This window comes from Seriola aureovittata, chromosome 23 (assembly GCF_021018895.1).
Source record: "Seriola aureovittata isolate HTS-2021-v1 ecotype China chromosome 23, ASM2101889v1, whole genome shotgun sequence".
NCBI classification, from domain to species: domain Eukaryota; kingdom Metazoa; phylum Chordata; class Actinopteri; order Carangiformes; family Carangidae; genus Seriola; species Seriola aureovittata.
In genome coordinates this window covers 13,119,517-13,139,483 of record NC_079386.1, presented here as the reverse complement: position 1 = coordinate 13,139,483, position 19,967 = coordinate 13,119,517, and the positions used below count along the sequence as shown (strand labels likewise).

The 19,967-nt window shown below is 40.5% G+C and overlaps 4 protein-coding genes across 5 annotated transcripts in view; 2 read left to right on the top strand and 2 right to left on the bottom strand.

Annotated features, from left to right (window-relative positions):
- Positions 1-198, bottom strand: part of poln (polymerase (DNA directed) nu) — a 51,911-nt gene extending 51,713 nt beyond the window's left edge. The window contains exon 1 of the mRNA XM_056368657.1: positions 71-198. Within this exon, the coding sequence (XP_056224632.1) occupies positions 71-179 (109 nt within the window). The 5' untranslated portion in view covers positions 180-198. The remainder of the gene's footprint in view (positions 1-70) is intronic.
- A 243-nt stretch (positions 199-441) lies between these two features.
- haus3 (HAUS augmin-like complex, subunit 3) lies at positions 442-8,271 on the bottom strand. 2 transcript variants are annotated; one of them, XM_056368653.1, is made up of 6 exons: positions 7,621-8,271; positions 5,294-6,358; positions 4,957-5,166; positions 4,303-4,535; positions 3,859-4,144; positions 442-1,140 (listed from the first exon to the last, which is right to left on the bottom strand). In XM_056368653.1, the coding sequence occupies exons 2-6, from the start codon at positions 6,320-6,322 to the stop codon at positions 916-918; spliced, it is 1,983 nt and encodes a 660-aa protein (XP_056224628.1). In that variant the 5' UTR covers positions 6,323-6,358; positions 7,621-8,271; the 3' UTR covers positions 442-915. The 2 variants fall into 2 exon arrangements, with proteins under 2 accessions (XP_056224628.1, XP_056224629.1); XM_056368654.1 differs by having other exon boundaries at positions 5,294-6,353.
- A 965-nt stretch (positions 8,272-9,236) lies between these two features.
- LOC130164007 (prostaglandin reductase 1-like) lies at positions 9,237-13,612 on the top strand. The gene is made up of 9 exons (XM_056368365.1): positions 9,237-9,342; positions 9,942-10,085; positions 10,266-10,311; positions 10,455-10,514; positions 11,031-11,198; positions 11,849-12,122; positions 12,265-12,370; positions 12,694-12,812; positions 12,925-13,612. Exons 2-9 carry the CDS (start codon positions 9,980-9,982, stop codon positions 13,033-13,035), a joined length of 990 nt encoding a protein of 329 aa, XP_056224340.1. The 5' UTR covers positions 9,237-9,342; positions 9,942-9,979; the 3' UTR covers positions 13,036-13,612.
- Positions 13,613-15,493: 1,881 nt separating this feature from the next.
- Positions 15,494-19,867, top strand: txn (thioredoxin). Its single transcript, XM_056368585.1, has 5 exons — positions 15,494-15,648; positions 17,565-17,669; positions 18,103-18,168; positions 19,145-19,210; positions 19,462-19,867. Exons 1-5 carry the CDS (start codon positions 15,625-15,627, stop codon positions 19,522-19,524), a joined length of 324 nt encoding a protein of 107 aa, XP_056224560.1. The 5' UTR covers positions 15,494-15,624; the 3' UTR covers positions 19,525-19,867.
- The last annotated feature ends 100 nt before the right edge of the window (positions 19,868-19,967 follow it).

Sequence of the window (19,967 nt, the reverse complement as noted above, 5' to 3'; positions counted from 1 at the left end):
AATTAATTCTGTTTTGTCACGATAAACTACAAGCTTAAGCAAGATTTTCTCTACTTGTTCCCTGACTGACTTTGCCTGCGATTATGGGAGTAGTTCCTCTGGGAGCGAAGAACAGCCAGAATCTTCTGGGCCGGTTGGGACAGAGGTCCTGAGTACAACCTGCTGCTAGACCGCTCCATCTTCTCCCTATCAGAATGACTGTTACTCTTTCTCCCTACCTGAGGATCTCACAGGACAAAGGGACAAAAAGGGAGAGTCAGATCAGTTACACAAAGACCTGGTTTAAATTGGCAACTCACAAGTGCATCAAACAATGTGCAAAACATACAGGGCCATTCCACACCCAAAAAAAGCTATACCAAGTATGCTGTTAACCTTCCACAAATATGTATAGTATATTGTTATAATAAAATGGAAAAAAAATTCACAAATAAACTTACATAAAGATAACATTTTACTTTATTTATCAGATGACTTAAAATAAAGAGGGAGTAGGAAATTTTAGAACATCACAAGATACGGAATTCCAAAATTTTTCTGTTAGTTTATGTAAAATTCTTTGTTTGAAATATACACACTCAAATGAATCCCAGTCACCGTATAGACAGCACTGCTCTTATACAACCAAACTTTTTCCCAAGTTGAGTGTTGTCCCAAAGATGCGTCAATGAGGACTCAAGGGATTGATCTCCGTCTCCCACACAAACCAAGTTAAGTTTCAAATTCTGAGTAGGTTTCACACATTGTAGCAGAGCAGGGGTTAATCAGTAATCCTCCACCGAAGGCACACAGTGTTTTTCACAGATCAGATTCTCTATCTCAGCTTTAATTACACAGGCTTTCTCCCTCAGCACAGAAACTACACACTGAGTTTGAGCTAGCAGTAAAAGCTCCCCATTCTGCTAGCTTCGAGTATCACTGCCTTCTCTTCGCTGCCATTTTGCTCTCCAGATCTTCCACTATTTTCTGCAATAGGCGGGCATCCAAGTGAAAATAGATGTATAATTGTCTCTCTCGCCTGAGGAGGGCATTGCGCTCCAGCTGAGAACGCTTGGCTTTAACCTCCCCCATGATTTCTTGCATTACATGCTGCAAACTCTGCAGCTGAGACTCTGCTTCCACAAGCTTTGCTGTCAGCTCCTGTAGAGACAAAAGAAGAGGAATGAGAAATTAACAAAAACGTGAACAGGAACAGGCTAAGTGAGCAAATATACAAAAATATGGAGGTACCTGAACCACTTAATGGCTAGCTTTTAACACCAAAAAAATCAAACATAACTAGCTATGCAAATAAGATCATTTCTGTCTTAATTAAACTATTTTGCAAATAATTCTGTTAAAGATACCTAACATAATAACTTAACAAGTTACATAACAGACAGAAGGTATAAATATTAAATAAACCCTCCATATTAAATCATCAAGGTGTCATAGCAATATTTATGCAATGTTAAATTCCTTGCAACACAGAGGGAACCTGATGTAAACATGCTGTTTTTTTAATGTGCTATTCTTGAGTAACTGCAATTACAGAAACATCACTACACAAACAGATTGATAGACACGCTGATACATAATGTCATATAGGTTATGTACTATACTATGGTGGTAGAAAAATTAATTGGAATGTTTTCTTGCGTCAATAAATACACCTTAAATGTCAATATGACAACTTTGACTAGTTTGTTTGTATTAGCTCTCTACATGACACATGCTTTAGTGATGATCAGATCTTCAAGTGCTTAAAATTTATATAAATATCAACAAGATTATGTGAACTGTAGATATTTTGTTTCATCAAAAAAGCAGCGGAGCGTTGTTCTGGTGGCTCTGGTAGCACAACACCTGTGTGTCACTTCAACGTTACGTTACCCTATGAGCGAGAGAGAAAGAGGAGTGATCAAAAAAGGGAATGTGTCCCTCATTGACTCCAGAAGTTACCACTATTTACCAGCATATAAAGTAGAAGGGTCAGAAACTGAACTGAATGACGCGTTCTGTGTTTCTGTCTTTTCAGAGTGTGTGTGTGCTCACGTGTTGCAAGCGTCAGTTATATACGTTAAACTGTGGCAGGCAAATTCAATTTAGTATTAATTTAATACTACAAATAATAAATAACTACATTAATAGGAAATCAAGTCAAATATTGTCTTGACATTTGCAAAGGCATGAGCAATTGGCGATAGTACTAATGATCGTCAATCACGGATACCATTGTCCATCGTCACAACCTCAGTGTGAACGCACCCAAGATGCATTGAGGACGCATTTAAGATCTGATCACTCAGACTACATTCAGAGGTGGTCTGTGCAACATGTGTCCACATTCTTTTAGCAGTGTGAACGCAAATGCGTCCTGGGCCACATTGAAGGACCGGCTACTCTGACTCCTCTGACACAGTCTGATTAGTCCCGCCACAGTTTAGTTTCATAGGCCCTGTTCAAACCTGGTATTAACATCCTTCTGGGGTGATCCGATCACTAAGTGGACAGCTCTCAGTTCGTCAGTTCACACCTGCCTTTAAAATGCATCTCCACATGCGTCTCGATTGACCACTTGTGATCGGATCACATTTCTCTGCTCTATATGCAAATACACAGGTATGCGTTATTGTTTTTAGCCAATCAACCGCTTGGTCCATCGTTAATGTGTGTGTGTGTGTGTGTGTTTGTGTGTGAAGCGGCAACCTCCAAGGCTGAAAAATGAAGCCAACACAGAAGTACCAAAAACTGACTGCAGTTCTTCGAATGACAGCTTGAGGCTGGCTCCAAAAGTGAGTCAATCTTCATAGACTCCCATGTTTACTCCCATCTTTACAGCAGAAATAAACAGCCTGGTTCAAAAAACTGTTTGGTTTCTACAGCTAGTTTCCATGACAACTGTACGGGGGGTGAATTTTAACTAACTTGTTTAAATTTTATCCGCCGCTTTGAGTGGCAGACGGGTGAGCGTATGCCTGCCACAAGAAGGCATGCACCGAAGACTCGGTTCGACACGCGGCCCTCCTCTTTGCCCATTTTTGTATTAGCCACAAGGTCGGCGGAGTCAGGTACTGGTAAGATGGTGATGAGGGAACAGCCCACTCTGAGCTTTAAAACCACTCTCCAGAAACCTGTGGGTGACTTCACAGAGGCTACATCCTTCTTTATTTAGTCTATGTTGTTTGTGAGAGAGAGAGCGAGTGGGGCACGGAGGGGTTATTTAAATATAAACCGGGGCAGTGAGATCCGATCAGAAGTGGTCAATCAAGACGCATGTGGACATGCCTTTTAAAGTCAGGTGTGAACTGACGTACTGAGAGCTGTCCACTTGTGATCGGATCACTGACGACGCATGTTAAAAATTTCTATTAGCTAGTTTATAGAAGTATGAATAGAACAAAATGAGAGTTGCGTAGTGCCGACACTAACAAAATCTACAATGATATTAAATCAAAATCTACTCAAGATTCCTCAGATTTGAAGGAAAAAAATACACTTGTTCACACATCCGAAACACAAAGGCTATTCACTCAAACTGTTAAGTCGGAAAATGTGAATATTCTCAGACAGGATCAGCAGACAAATACCAATCTCACTGTACCTGATACTAAAGCTTGTGTCATGCAGCAAAGCAGAGCCATTTATCTCACAGTGTTTTTATAGCAAACACCCGTATCTCTTTAAGTTAAGTACTTGACATTGTGAAATTGTGTTAACAATGTGAAAAGAAAAAACTTATTGTGCCACCAGCTTCCCTCACCAACAGTGATGAGTAATTTAAAAATCAACTGACTCACATTAAGGATTGCCTTTGAAATGCACTCTGTATGGTTGACCAAGGTGACTGTGCTATAAAATAAAAGGAAACAAACCCACCTGTGCATTGGGGCAGAGCAGCTCCTGGTCAGTTATGGCCGTTGGACGTACCTGCGGCTCTAAGACCAGCTGCTGAAGCTCTGTGTACATGGCCCTGTGGAGTGCCTCACAGTCGCCATAAAGACGAGCAGCTGTGTAGTACTGTTCACGGCCAGCACTGGCTAGAGCATCTCGGGTCACCTGGAGGTTGCCTCCAAGGTCACAAGCAGCCTGGTCCAACGCTTCATATGTCCGAAAAGGCTCTGATCGGCCATGGTCTGAATCATGGTCGAGGATCTGGAGCAGTCTGAGGAAAGCGTTGGGTATAATACAAAATTACATTCCGAAGTAAGGCCAATATGATACAGGTATTGAAGAGTTGACATATACTTATAAAATGCTGACACTAAGGAAAAACTCAAAACAGTCTAGACTCTAAAACAGGAGGAGTTTGAATCTTCTTACCTGCTGAAGGCTGCATCCTTGCAGCTGATGATTGGATTGGGCCTGGGGTTAATGGACAGATCAGGGTGTGCCAAGGACTCAATCCTGAGGGCTGCTGCTTCACCTTCCTTCACCATTCTGTTGTTTACTTCTCCCAGCTTCTTCAGACACGTCCTCCACCTCCTCAACTCCATCTCCTGAGCCAGAAGGACCAGGTCAAAGGACGCCTTTTGACGGAGCAAGTAATCACGAACCTAGGTGGAGAGATTTATATTTCAGTTTAGTGTGGCTGTCAATTTTTTGTTTCCACGTTGTCTTACAATGACAGACGTGGTTTTAAGTCTTCAGGTCACAGTTCACACGGCTGTTATGGATACATGGATCAAAACCATTTTTTCTCTGATTAATTCTTGATTATTTATCCATTAGTATGAAAATCAAATCTTTAAAGGAAAAGGCATAAAACAGTATGTGTTGGGAGGCAGAAATAGTCATTACATTTTTTTTTTGATTAAGGCACAAATTCTCACCATTGCCAACTGTGTATGTTTACTAGCTGACCCTGAACTCTTGTCTGTGTGAGACCGCAAAAAATAATTATATGTAATAAATACTATAGGTTGATCACAGAAGCTCAACTATATCAAGGTGAAAAGCGAGACATCACCAACTAACCTTATCCTGTCTGGAGGTGTAGTAGTCCTGCCTGGCCAGTTGCAGAGCCAGGTCTCCTCTCACCACTGGCACATTAAGCAGCCTGGCTGACTCCCTAAGGGCAGCGGGTAGCGGTCCATGGAGGAGAGCCTCCAGCTCAGCCTCCACAGCCTGCAGCTCCTTCCTGGACACGACTTCACGCACATGTAGTGACGAGGAGGTGGAAATGCTCTGATAGAGTGAAGAGATAGTTTTGAAGGAGAGCTTAAGTGAGTAACCCAGAACAATAAACAATGAGAACGGTGACATTAAAAACAATAGACAAGAAAATACACCATACTGTATATGTCTGCTTTACCTTGGTATGAGATGAGTTCTCCGAAAGAAATTCCAGTCCAGCCTTGACACTGTTCTCCTCCGCCATGGCCTGCATCAGTTGGTGTTGGGTCACAATATGAGACCACTGAAGTCTGGCCATCTCCGTCCTCCTACGCTCCACCACTCGCTCCTCCCTCTCTCTTCCCTCTTGCTCTATCTCTTTCTCCTCTTCATCTTCACAAGAACTGAGGTCAAGGACCTGGAAGCGCTCGGAGCAAGACGTCTCAACAATGTCAGAGATGCCCTGGAAGAAATGCTTCTGAGTGAAGGTGGCAAGTGTTTTAGTGTTGAGTTCCTCCTGATGCAGGTAGGGATCCAAGGACTGCTGAGAGAGGAGGACAGTGGGCCTTTTGGCGACAGAGGGGTTTGATGGGGCCATAGGTTCTCCTGCTGCTTTTTGCTTGGTTTCTGGCTGAGCAGGGAGATATGAAGCAAGTTTGCTAACCTCATCTGTTAGGTTTTGTAACAGAGTGTTGGTTTCAGCATTTTCGGCTCCAATAAAACTACTGCACTCCTTTAGCTTACACACAGCACTCTCAAGCTCTACACCAAGTCTTAGGTCAACATCTGCACGGGATGTAGCCACAATCTGCAACCTGTTATAGCGTCGCTGCTTCAGCTCCTTCTCTTTACGCAGTGCCTGGAGCTCTGCCTCCAAATCCTCTATGGCCACATCCCCCTCTGCTGCAAACCCAGAGGATGAAGATGAAGAAGAGAGCCCTAAGATGTTTCCACTGCTACCATCTGAAGGGCCAATAGTTTTTAGGACCTCGCCCAAGGCTGCTTCATCAAGAATTGGTTTGCCGGACTTCCTTAATTCTTGAAAAGCACGTGCTTCCTCCACAGTCAGAACATTGTTCCGGTTGAGGGTCCGACAGACAAAGCGCAAAAAGTGAAGGTTCTCCGGGGCACAGTCAAACAGCCAATCGAACTCTGAGGCCTTCAGTGATGATGCATCAGGATAACCTAGACGACCCAGCGCCTCCACAAATTGGCCACCGTCTAACATGGTGGTTCAGCACCCTGTTTCCCCCTTGTTACTGTGCTAGTCAGTCACAGAGCAGCACAATGTGGAATATGGAGAATTAGGTAAAAGCAAATACAAACAAAGTAAGAGAAGATATGACAAAGCAATGATCGGCTCTTTGGAGCTTTACCCACGTTTGAACCATTTGTTTGTTCCAGCTACATTAGCTGGAAACACCTAAACTATTTTAAAACACTCTTAATGAATGCTGTTAAATCTAAAACACAACATTGTGAGTAACCTGCAGAGCATACAAAATACATAGCAGCACACAGCTTAATTTGTTAACAGTTTATCATCTTATCATCATTCTGTCAACTATAGTTGGTGGTGGACTTGAATTGCATTGTGTTATACTGAGAGGTGCCTAAAATGCATAAGGCTGAATATTCAAAATTGCTCTCAGATTATTGCAATAATGCAACTAATATCACCACAAACTACAGCTACAAATACCAAAATGGCCATAAAGTTGAAACAAAACCTCTATAAAACAGTTTCAACAAAATCTGAACATTATGATCTTCTAAGTAAGATTTATTGCAAAATCAATAATAAAAGTCCCATCCAAACCTTTCTGCCTTTCTTCCTCACTGTTCCCTCCTTAGATATAGCACAAAACACTACAGGATAGTTGATGAAACCATTTAAGAAAAGTTCTTATGTAGATTAGACCTTTTTACTGCAAAGCTATAGAGCTGTCACACATATTTGAATTGTTTTACAAGTAAAAGTGAGGGGGTTTTGGTAAAGTGTGCACCGTCCAGTGTACTATGTAAGAAAAAAAATGGATCAAAGAAATATAAAGTTACTGTCAGTCAATTAATAGTAAAGTCGTCTACCCGGGATCTAATCCAAAATTATCAATAGGACTATCCCTGCTCAAGACATACCAGATTAATATTGAGTAATATGGTGGATACGTTCTGTTAACAGCTGCTGTAGCCGTTAGGGCCATGACGGACTTTTAACCAACCAACATTATGTTTCAATATTATGATGAGAAAAAAGCCCAACGATATCTAGTCTTCCCAACACAGTTTCTTTCGGGTCCAACTTAAATTCAGGCTGGACAGGTAGCTGAAAATGGGCAAATAGTCGCTTCACTTCTTTCAGCTTCTGTAGCTAAAGTAAACCGTTGCTATTCACAGCCAGTTAATAGCTAGAAAGTATCGCTAGCACGGTAATAACTACAATGGCTCTTGTCAGTTCTATCGAAAGTAATGAGTTTAGTGTGTTGTCTTATCAACAAAAAAACAAATTGGTACCGTATTACTTACTTGTTTTACTCCGTTTCGTCAGCACTCCTTCCTAGCTAGTTAGCTGTACGCGCCAAACATCCAAACGGCAGTTTTCTTCTTCTTTGGTTTTTAACGGCGGTTGGCAACCAGCTTAGTAAGTGCATTACCGCCACCTTCTGCTCCGGATTGTGGGCCAAATTAAACACGGACTCAAAGAAAACTCCTCTGCTCAACCCGTACACTTGACAGGTGCATGAAATATTTAATGCTGAGTTCCTGAACTCATATTGCATGAGTTACAGTCTCCTAAATCTGACAGTGCTCATATAAACCAATTTGATGTTTTCCTATTATTCATAGTGTGCTGTTTAAGTTGGAATGACCTACCCTCATTCTGTTGCAACTAACCTCTTCTTTCCTTGACCTACCTATATTTCTTATTGTTAAATTAACTTTGTTGTTTAAACTTTATAGAAATCTACCTCTTGTTTCAGTGTTCCACTTCCCTTGCCACTTATCTATTGCTTTATTACTCTATTACTTCCAAACTATTACCTTGACCTCTGATTTATGATGATATACACCTTCTCATTTCCCCTCAGACCAACATGTGCTGGAACCCACATTAACCCAATTACCACACCTTGCTGAATGAGTCTTGAGCATATTTCAAATGCTCTGAACATGATAGTTTGCCAACTGGTGTTGAAGGATTTCAGGCTCTGAAGAACTGAAACAGAATCAGAGCAGATTGATGGTTTACTTTCCTCTACCCACTGCAGAGCCAAGAGTACTAGCGGCATCTTTAGTGTGTAAACTTTATTGCAACAACTTTCCTGTTTGGCACTGAAAAAGAAGCCCCAGTTGTCTGATGTTCTAAGTCTTTTCACCCATCTGTATACACTTGTGTGTACTAGGGAAAGTGCTGTCTAACAAGGACTGTAAATGCTGTTAACAGGTCCACTTTCCCTCTCTCTGCCTTCTTGAGCTCCAGCAGGGAGCCGACAGACCTGTCAGTGATGTTGTATGGATCTATGGCTCAATCTCCAGAATTACTATTGTTGGGCTCACTTTTATTATTAATTCCCATATCCTCCACATGTATAATGCTAGCCCACCCAAATCCCTCTCTTTGCCCTCTACCTTGCAGCAAAGGTAGTTATATATTTGGGGCCACAAGTTTCACTTTGCTATATGGGACATAAATGTTTTTTAATGAAGAGAAGTTAGACACTTAAACACATCATGGTATCTAAAACCTTCTAACATTATCCATCTATCTTATCTATATTATCAACCCATGATAATTATAAATTAAAAAGAATTCCTAGGAATCTAAAAGCATGTTATCTCCCCAATGATCTTCCTTACAGCTGCAGTCTGCAGGGAGATCTCTTTTCCTTACTGTAAATTTAAATCCTCAATCAAATGCTCACTGTTCTACCTTATTGATTATCTTCCCATTAATACAGAAAATATTAATTCCCCTTTTCCACACAGCCCCATCATCCAAAAAAGAGATCTTACTGGAGAAAACGTCACTGAGAACCACCTCTGACCGGACGTCGACACGCAGGGAAAACGTAAACGTCCTTCGTCATGCGTCAGGGGCAGCGCTAAACTTCCAGCCAATCAGAAATTTAAGAATCAACGCTCGTTTCCCGCCCTCTCTCCTCCCATTCGTTCAACAACCCGCCGCGTCTGGGCCTATCCGCACTGAGCTCACAACTTCTGCCATTTCTTTCTGGGCAGCTGCTACTGGTAAGTTATATGAATGAAGTTGAGAGGGCTGTCTGTGGGACAACCATCTTAAATGACCTGGATTACCTGCTATTTTTGGAGAGGGGACATCAATAAGGACCTTTAGTCAACAGCTGGGAGTTCACTTCTCGTTTTTAAGCTTTTAATTTTTACAGTTTGCTTTGTCGAATCAACAACCATTGTTATCTAACTGATAACAGTCATATTTATAGTATCACATATTGATTTTATTGTTGTTTTTCTCAGAGAAATTATTCCAAGCAAATGTTAGCTCATCTCACTGGACTTGCTTCTTCCTGATATTTGTGTGTGTATGTGTATGGCTGCAAGTGCTTGTGTGTAGGTGTGTTTGTGTAAGGTGAATGCATTCCTTTTAAATTACTGTTTGTTGTTTTTTCCAGTTTGGATTTACTGTAAGACTTCACAAACAGCTGATTATAACCAGTCATCATACTATAGCCTGAGGACATTTCATTTAACACTTACACTGACAATAAAATGTAACTGCTGCCTGTGCTGCTATTGATTTAGTTTGATGCACTGTATCACCACCAGTTAATTTCACATGGTCCTTTCTTTTACTTTCATGAATGACACAGGCTTTAGTGAGGACGTTATTACACCCAAATACGCAGTCATGGTCCAGGCTAAGACGTGGATCCTAACCAAGCACTTTGAGGGCTTCCCGAAGGACAGCAACTTTGAGCTCAAGGTGGAGGAGCTTCCCAAGCCCAAAGATGGAGGTAAGGTCATTTTTGTCCATTGATTCACTCTGCTTAGGCTTGAAGAGGTGGTGGTGTTATTTGTCTTGACTTTGTCTCAAACACAGTGTTTACTTGACTCCTTCACATACAGAAGAGGCAAACCTCTGTGGTTTAAGCATACACTTAAACACTGTTGTTTTTCCACTGTTTTTGGTTTAGAGGTGCTTTTGGAGGCAGTGTTTCTCAGTATCGACCCGTACATGAGGTGAGCGAAGAGCAGAATCATGCATTTGAGAAATGTTCAGGGTTATTGTAAACTCTTGTTAACATTACGAACTCATTCCTTAATGGGGGAAAAAAAAGAAAAAGCATATAAAATGTAATGCAACGCTGTGTTTGTCTCCCCAGGCCGTTCAGTAGGGTCCGCATGAAAGAAGGCGATGTGATGATTGGAACTCAAGTGGCCAAGTAATACATACATACACACACACACACACACACACACACACACACACAGAGTCTTTTATCTGTCATGATGTACTGCACACATGATGTTTCCTTAAACAGACCAAAACCTACACCTGCTGTTAATTACTGCAGCCTTTGATTCCCAGTGACTCAAGAGTGAAATTGGACCATTGAAATGTTCTTGGCAGAGTGTTCAGACGCTCCGTCTGTTTCAGTGGGAATGTTTTTGTTGATAAACATGAAGAATAAATTACTTGGTGACCACTTTCCAACTTTCCAAAGCTTGTCAAAATAATCAGATTCAAACCCATATGTTCTGTTTTTCTCTAGTTTTCTAGTTAACTTACAGTGTGTAAAATCACACAGTTGTACATATCACGACACACTTGAAAACAATCTTAAGAGTTTTGTGTGTTGTGCATATGCTCTACATATGACACCATGGATTGAATTGGCAGGTGAGAAAACACATGTGACTTTCTTCTCCCTCTTCTGTTTTCTTCTTCTTCTCTGTAGAGTGATCCAAAGCAATAACCCAGCATTTCCCGTGGGAAGCCATGTTGTTGGTCGTTGTGGCTGGAGAACCCACACAGTCTGTGATGGGACAGACCTCATTCCCATCATGCCTGAGTGGCCTCAAGACATCTCATTGTCGCTGGCTCTGGGTACCATCGGCATGCCAGGGTAAGACAGATGCTAAGTTAAATAGAACTAGAAGTTAGATGCGGAGGAGTTATATGTAGGAGCCAGGTTTCCAGAAGTAAAGTATTGTCGCTGCTGAATCATAAATACAGACTAATAGCAAATGCACTAAAAAAACGTTCTGGTTTGTAAAAGCCAAAGACTGTTCACAACAGCTTTAGTAAACACACGAAGCTGCAACTGCTAAAAAGCAAACGGATGCTTAGGAGCCAAAAATAGATAAGTGGTAAGCCTGGGGCGACTCACACGTGTGAACAATACATTCAACCTTCCCTGAGTAAATATCAGAGGAGAGTGCTAACCTGAAAAATATTTAGCCATTTTCCTGCTAGTGGAACTTACCTTTGAAAAGGGAGGGTGTTGTTCCTCTGCTGTTTTTAAGGCTCTCAGCTCAGGAGAACGGCTGAGTTTCGTCTTGCTTTGAGAAAATAAACGGGAAAGGCTCCAGATGTTTTGTTCAGTGGTGTTTGAAGTGACCTTACAAACACCGATAACCTTGCTTTGGAAGCAATTACAAAGAGTTTACATTACAGGGGTCACAGGGGCTCCTCTGGAGAACTGAAAGGAAAACATACCCTCATGCTTTTCAACTTTTAGAGGTTGCAATTTTATTTCTTGCTCCTTCTCTCCAGACTCACAGCACTGTATGGGATCGAGGAGGTCTTGGGACTCAAGAAAGGTGAGACCCTGCTGGTGAATGCTGCAGCAGGGGCAGTGGGCTCTGTGGTGGGCCAGATTGCCAAGATCAAGGGCTGCAAGGTGGTGGGTTCAGCAGGGTCTGACGCGAAGGTGGCCTTCCTTAAAGAGCTGGGCTTCGACGAGGCCTTCAACTACAAGACTGTTGGATCCCTGGAGGAGGCACTGAAGAAGGCTTCTCCAGAGGGATACGACTGCTTCTTTGAAAATGTAAGCAATGGTGGTGTAGTTCCAACTCCGAAAAGTGTCCTTGAGCTCTTCTTGTTTTCTTATTACACTCTGTCCTATGTTTAAAACTGTATTTTTGCTTATATTTTCATCGGTGAAACTGTCATGTCTGTCTTGACTTCAGGTGGGAGGCCCTTTTTCAAGTGTCGCCTTGCAACAGATGAAGAACTTTGGAAGAATAGCTGTGTGTGGAAGTATTTCTGTGTACAATGACACCACACCTCAGACAGGTGTGCACCGCTCTCCTTCCATTTACTATAATTTAGTCTAATTTTACCACTTTAACTTGATGCCTGCTTGTGAAAGACATAGTGAAATGCAAGAAGTACAGTGTGCAAACAAATTATTCACTCCTTCACAACTTCACATGTAGTAACACCTTTGTTCACTAGAGGGCGACACAGTGTGACTGAAAAGCTTTGGAGATGTATGAACAGACTCTTAACAGAATTTCTTTCCTTAGGACTCCCACTGAAAGTCATTTTATATTTTTCTTCAACATCTCTCTTTCTCTCTCTCTCTCTCGGTCTCTCTCTCTCTCTCTCTCTCTCAGGCCCGTACCCTCATCTGACCATGATCTTCAAGCAGCTTAAGATGGAGGGCTTCATGCAGAGCAGGTGGGAGCACAAGCACCCAGAATCCCTCAAGAGGCTGATGGGATGGCTGAAGGAGGTTAGTGACTGAAAACAAATTTATTATGATGCCTGATATGATTCAGAAATTTCTCTGTGTGTCGTCAGTTGTAACGTTTGTGACTTGTGCTTTATTTACTGTGCATCTGCAGGGCAAACTGCATAGTCGGGAGCACATCACAAAAGGCTTTGAAAACATGCCAGCTGCCTTCATGGGGTTGCTGCAGGGAGACAACATCGGCAAGGCTGTCGTCGCAGTCTGATGTGAACCATGGGATCAATAGAGTCGGAACAGTATTACCAATAAGTGATACATTATTACAGAATTCATACATGAAGGACTGACAACTAACCATATACTTTCATATTAACATGTCGATGTATCTTATTTGACTATTTTTATAGTCACATTAACAAAACATTATTGATGAAAGCACTCCTGTAGTTTAGTCGTGAGGAAATATGATTTATAATTTCACTGTTAAAGGATTCAATCTGAAACGATTCATCCTCTAAAAGTTCTTAAATTGGGATGATTTGTATGAGGCTGAACTATTCTGTTTTTTTTTTATGAATACCAGTAGCTCTTACTGCTAGTTTTTTTTTTTTTTTTTTTTTTTCATGTGGGAGAGAGCAGACTGCTATGGGAAAACAGTAAGGCATGAGATGGCAGTTTTAGTAAGGAAATAAGTGATAACTATGTGCCAGGAAGTACCTTAATGGGCTGTGTGGGTATGCTGCTCATACATTCATTTACTGTAACATAATTAACCATGCGCTTTGTATTTAGTGAAAGCTTTTATATATGTAATAAAAACTGTTTGGCTTTTTTTTTAAGTCTCTGTTGGCATCATGTCTTTTACTTGTGTGTTATTGGGCTGACTGAGTATCTATACCATACAAATCTGATGTTAATTTATACATGTCCTGCATTTAAGGCCTGGGGGGGGGGGGGCTATTGAAAATGTGTGATCCTTTCAATTCTAAAAGGAGTGGAGTCTAGATCATAGCGGAGGCACTGTTATCCTCCTGCTGCCAAGTGGAGCTTTTTGTTTCATCAGGAAATAGACTGTATTTTTAGCTACTAATCTGCATTTCATAAGGTTGTGGAGAGCCCCGGCTCCATGGTTACATAGGACGCTGTTAGTCTGCTATGGCCAGTTTTAGTCCTGTGAAGTAGCACAAGGTTTACACACTGCCCTGTAGTAGTGTGATAATTTGTGTACCTGTTGGAGAATGGTCCTGATCCAACAGTAAAAGACACTGTGGGGTTTGAATATGAAAGTGACCAAAATAATGTTATTGTGAGGCTGGAAAAACATTGTTTACTTTCCACCGAATTTAAAAAGAAATACAGACATTTTTGATTTTATGGCATATATATAAAACATTTTATTATTTGGTTGTTAAAACGTCATGTTGATGCATCATTGCGTAAACAGCATTGTTCTGTAGCTCCTCAAGATGGAGCTGGTTTTAATGACTTTAAATACTTTTAAGTAGTTTGATCTCAGTTTGGTGGAAGCTTGATGGGACACACTGCAAAAACAACGCCGCATAAAATAATTTGGAGATAGTTAAACCGAGGCTGGAAAAACTTGGTAGACATGTAGTCACCTGCGGTACATTGCAGTGTGGGTGGAGTTCAGTGAAATTGAGCTGCGCAGACTTAGTCACTTACGGTAAACCAAGAATTTGTCAAGTCATTGTGACTCAAATCACTGTGCGGCCGCTTTTCCTGCTCTTACCAATGCTTATAGGATAAATAATAACACATACTACAACAAACTATCATACTATTTAATATTACAAAATACAACGTAATTGGTCATAGACCTACTAGTAATCGGTTTAATGTTTTCGGTCAGATTTGACGAATGATTCATCCAAACGATTGGGAAGCACTTGATACACCCACCGGAGGACATACTTTTACTTTTACTTTTTTTTTTTTTTTTGCTGTAACATCTAGTTCTACTGACGGATTAAAAATGTCCAACAACAAACCAATGAGGTGTAAAGCTATGAAAATGAAGTATTACATCGCTGACAACTTTCAAAATAAACGTCTTTACTTGGCTCTGCTTAATAGAGACAGTGGTGGAAGAAACACTCACTTTACTTATGTAAATGTATACCACAATTTCAATATACTTCATTACAAGTAAAAGTCCTGCCAGCCTCCAAATTGACCTCAAAGTTGAATCAACAGCTCTGAAACAGTCTCAACCAGAACTGAACGGTTTTGTATTAGACTGCATCAGTTATAGCTGGGCACACCTTTGTATTTCATAAAGATACTTAATAGATCAGTAGTTTAATGAACAGATAAAGGAAAAGATAAATGAAAAATACTGATGGTGCACAATTGGTCCCAGTTTCCCTAAATAAACTAAATTCTCTCCTCCATGAGAGTCTTTTAGGGGAAGTCCGTAAATAGTTGCCACATATTTTCAAAGTCTTAGATTTTCCCTTTAATGCAAATATACATTTTTCCATAGATAGTGAGCTTGAAAGTCCTTTCAGCCATTGTCTAAAGGAAGGTGGATTTTTCCAGCACAGGACAATTGTATATTTTGCATACAGACAACAAAAATATACACATATATATATATATTTTTTTTCTCTTTACAAATTAAGTTTGGCTACATACAGTAGGAGACATACAATAACATACAATAGATTAAGTTTTCATTAACTCGTCTAACAATGACAGACTTTTATTTTGGAGGTACAGCACAGTGACTTCCGCTTAATGCTGCAATAAAACGCGGTGTCTCCTCTCATAAAACGGCATTGCCAAACTTAACCGATTGTTGTCTCATCTTAGCCTGGTTGACTCAACAGCTATCATGGTTCGCGAAGTGGAAAGTTTGGTAAGTTGTGACTTGTTTATTTCACTGTTTTTGTCGTTTAAGATCCGCCATTGTGAACACGGAGGTCTGTGCTCCAACGGTAGATGCTGCTCCTCCGGCGGGCCAGCCCCGCGCCATTCCTGTTACCCTTTCTCCTCTTGAAGAGGAAAACATTTTGTCGGATTTTCTGGCTCGTTTATTGAGAGAGATGAGTCTGAAATTTGATCAAACATTCAGTTTAAGGCTTTGAGTCCTCTTGTTGGTACGTGACTGGATGATTCAGCATGAATAACGGCGGTTTGATAGACGGCACTGAAGTTAGTTTTGCATTCGTAGGTTTAACACATTTTACAATTGTGTTTTAAACAATTTTCACACACACACACACACACACACACACACACACACACACACACACACACACACACTCACACACTCTCTCTCTCTGCGTAGTCCAGGATTGACTAATTTAAATGTGGTGCTTTTGATCTAGACTTGGTCTGCTCTGGTTAGGGTGGGGCGGTGGGTGAAATCGCCGCTTTCTGTGTGTTTTTATATAAAATTAGAGCTTCATAAATGTGAAACTGAGTTAAACAGTTGCAGGAGTGTTGTTGTTGTCCAATCCAGATGTGATAACTGTAAATAAATACGTCTCTAAGACAGTCCTGATCTACGAACGTGGTCTGGATGAAGATTTCTTTCTTTAACAAATTAAATAAATGTTTAACCAACCTGAAAGTTGGTTTTAAACAGCCTTAAGGCTTGGATTAGTTTATCTGGTATCCTTATACAACAGTAAATGGATTTTTAAAATAAAAAAAAAACGAAGAATTGGCCTCATAATGTAATCATAACTTTTCTCCGGACTGAAACTAACTTCACGTCAGTGTCGTGGCTGAGAGCCGCGGCCATGTGTAGGACGGGAGACTTTACCCTTTCGCCTCCAGGCGGGAATACAGTTGTTTTTTATTAACGTTAGGCTGCAGTGGAAATGCCTTACAGACGGTTGTCTTGTGGTGTTCACTGAATTAAATCAGCATAACGTTAGTTGTGAATGTCGCTGGATTGTTTACTAATAGTGGCGGCTACAGAGGCTAAAGGGACGGCTGACGTCACAGCTGTTACATAAGGCAGCTGGTTGTCCACGACGGGCCAGACACATTTTACCCGGTGTGTGGGAACGGGTGTCCTTTTCTATCACGGAGCACTTTAAAATACCCAAACTTAATTGCCACATGGGTGTGTTTGTTTGTTTGTTTTTTTTATCACATATTTATAATTGGCAAGCAGAGTTATTGAAAAGTAGCTTTGCTATTGTAGGGTTAGGGTCTATAACGGGAAGAGTCATTTTATTTTCTACAAACATAGTTTATCTATTCACACTCTGGACCTCTCGATTTTGAATGTAATGACTGCTATATGTACTATATGTATGAGTGTATAGGTAACTACACCACGAATATAGTCTATATATACTCTATAGAAGAGGTCATAATTTTATTTTTTTTACAGCCCAAAATCACAAATATACCTTAGAGGTTATGATTCTAAATAAGGGACAACTCAACAAAAGAAACAAAAGGTAAACCCTCTAGAATAACCTACCCATGAGGGCACAGTAATACTGTTTTGGATACATTTATATAGTTGAGCTGCCTTGTGTCTTATGGTCTGGTTGTATGTACCATACTGAAGCCTGAATCCAAGTTACTATTACACACACGCTTTAAGTAAAAGCTTTAAGATATAATGAAGGAAATGTTGGGTTTTAAATTTGCAGTGTAACTAGCCACTGACAAATGGCCAAACAAGTAACTGCAGATGATGGACTGGAGACAAACACAAACTTACATATTCCCAGCAGTACTTTCTGAATAATTATGTAGCCGCATGATCAAAAACCAGTTACAGGCGTTAACTGTTTTCATTTCCTGTAGGACGAGTTCAAGGCCATCCTGAAGGAAGCCGGAGACAACCTGGTGGTGGTTGACTTCACAGCAACGTGGTGTGGCCCCTGTAAACAAATCGGCCCGAAGTTTGAAGTAAGTGGATGATTGTCTTCTAAAAACATGGCTTAATGTGTTTTGAAATTATTTTGTAAAATGAAGTTTCAATTACAGACACAAAGTAGGATGAAGGGTTGTTTTAAATGAGCCTTTTCCTGAGGGATACGTTTTGCTTGAAGAGCATCTCTTTGGAGAGGGAGATTGTTGCTCAGGCAACCCTTTGTCAAGCCGTTCCCACTTCAAGTAGGAAAAACCTGCTTCACTGGAGATGTGATGCAATGGCTGTAAACGCATTAAATAAATAATACAGGAGTTTAGCAAGGCTTCTTTTTTTTTTTTTCTCCCTCAAAGACTGAGTTCACACCAGGAACAGAAACACAATATTTTCTCACAATAAAAGGGCAGCCGTCGTCATGTGCATCACGTGTGCCGTGAGTATCTTAATGCTCACCCATCCATTCTTTTGCAGGCTCTGTCAACAAAGCCTGAATACAAGCACGTCATTTTCCTGAAGGTGGACGTGGATGAGGCTGAGGTGAGTGTGTGTGTGTGTGTGTTTGTTGCGGACGACAGGGGAAGTCCAAAAGAGCAGTGTGTTAACCATACCACTCCTAAAAGACAAGATTGACATTACCTCACATAACCTGAAACAGCTCTCCATCTGAGGAGAATTGTAAAGGAAACTTTTTTTTTTTTTTTTTTTTTTTTTTTATTATATATGAGAGAAGCATTAAAGGAATTGTCCTTTTCGCATTCTGGTAGTTTTAGCTTACGTTGATGGGGTTGCCATGCCATTAATACTCAAAGCAATGTGGACTATTCATGAAATCCCTTCCACCAGCCAGTGTGGATCCACAGCTGGCTCATGTGACCAGAGATTTTGTCTGTTATACAGTGTGGTGAAATGAGACCAAACCATGCTTGGTTATCATTTCAGTGTTAAAATCTGGGACATAAAAATGCAAATAAATGACCAATAAACCTTAAACATTACCAGCATTGTTAAGGAGGATTATGGCTTTTGGCCGAATGACTTTGTTGCATGGTGGCTTATTGTAACCCACATGTGGTAACCCTCTGACACACATTGCTACATAAGGGCAGTGCTGACATACTAAGGATGTTTTATCTTTTGACCAAACTCCACTTTATGTCTTTAGTTATTAAGTTACAGATACTTTGGACTTAATGTGGCAAATTGAGTGGTTGAAGAGTGGTTAGAGTTACCAGGGTACTTTTGCAGGTGTTGCATTGTGTTCCAGACCTCTTTATAGGGTTAGTGCATGTATAATAATATAATGTATGCTAACATGTTAAGGCTGGCAGTGCATGTCAAAGTTTACCGTATATTTGATTCAACATGTTTATGCTTAATTAAAAAAACAAACACACTTATGTTTGTATTGTACAATTAATACATGTATCATTGTGGTTGGCTCATCAGGAGTCTGTAGCAGTGGTTATGACTCGGTGCAGCCATCTGACTGTCTGTCCCTTTTTGTTCTTTTCAGGATGTGAGTGGTTATTGCAAGATTAGTTGCATGCCTACATTCCACTTTTACAAGAACGGAGATAAGGTAAGTTTAAATATCCGTTTTTTTTTTTAAGGGGTGTTTTATTATGCTAATTACCAAATCTCACAAACGCGCACCTTGAACATGAAACATTTATCAGGTTTGTCCAGTTAGGAGCTTAGTGAATCTGACCTAAGGCAGTTATAACAGAAAAAAGTTAATAAAGTTTTAGTGTTAAAAATATGAAAATGTATCATTGCTTACTTTTTTGTAATTAAAGCTGGTTTTAACCCTCGGTGTTGTCTGTCTTTCAGGTGGATGAGTTCTCTGGTGCTAACGCAGACACGCTGACACTGAAACTGCAACAACTTGCGTGACCAATCCACACACACCCTTCTTTGTATAAACACAGAAGCTGCTGTTACCCTCTGTCCACATCTCAGAAATTCCAGTTTCATTTTATGTACAATAAGCATCAGGTGTCCTATTCCATACAGGTACTAATTTATTCCACTCATCATGTATTGGTTATAGTCCTGTAAGCTCAATGTGTGTATCGACTGTCTCAACAACAAGCTGAAATATGACTACACCCTGATGTGACAACACTTTTTAAATTGTTTTATAAAGAATTGGCTTCTCCTGACCAGCTCCAGAACTTTTCTTTTGTATTTTGTGTTCAACAAAGTGGATTTAATAAATGAAGATGACTTACAGAAATGTTGTAATTTTGTGTAATTCCCATTTCAGTACATTAAGCACAATAATACATAACATCTTGCTGTAAGGGTGAAGAATCTGATCAAAAGAGCATTTCATG

Coding starts and splice junctions, on each gene's coding strand:
- haus3 (XM_056368653.1), bottom strand. CDS start 6,322: ATGTTAGACGGTGGCCAATTTGTGGAGGCGCTGGGTCGTCTAGGTTAT. Junction 4,536..4,956: donor ACACCTCCAGACAGGATAAG/GTTAGTTGGTGA, acceptor CTCTCCACCTAG/GTTCGTGATTACTTGCTCCG. Junction 4,145..4,302: donor AAGGATGCAGCCTTCAGCAG/GTAAGAAGATTC, acceptor CGCTTTCCTCAG/ACTGCTCCAGATCCTCGACC.
- LOC130164007 (XM_056368365.1), top strand. CDS start 9,980: ATGGTCCAGGCTAAGACGTGGATCCTAACCAAGCACTTTGAGGGCTTC. Junction 12,371..12,693: donor TGACACCACACCTCAGACAG/GTGTGCACCGCT, acceptor TCTCTCTCTCAG/GCCCGTACCCTCATCTGACC. Junction 12,813..12,924: donor TGATGGGATGGCTGAAGGAG/GTTAGTGACTGA, acceptor GTGCATCTGCAG/GGCAAACTGCATAGTCGGGA.
- txn (XM_056368585.1), top strand. CDS start 15,625: ATGGTTCGCGAAGTGGAAAGTTTG. Junction 15,649..17,564: donor TTCGCGAAGTGGAAAGTTTG/GTAAGTTGTGAC, acceptor CATTTCCTGTAG/GACGAGTTCAAGGCCATCCT. Junction 17,670..18,102: donor AAATCGGCCCGAAGTTTGAA/GTAAGTGGATGA, acceptor ATTCTTTTGCAG/GCTCTGTCAACAAAGCCTGA.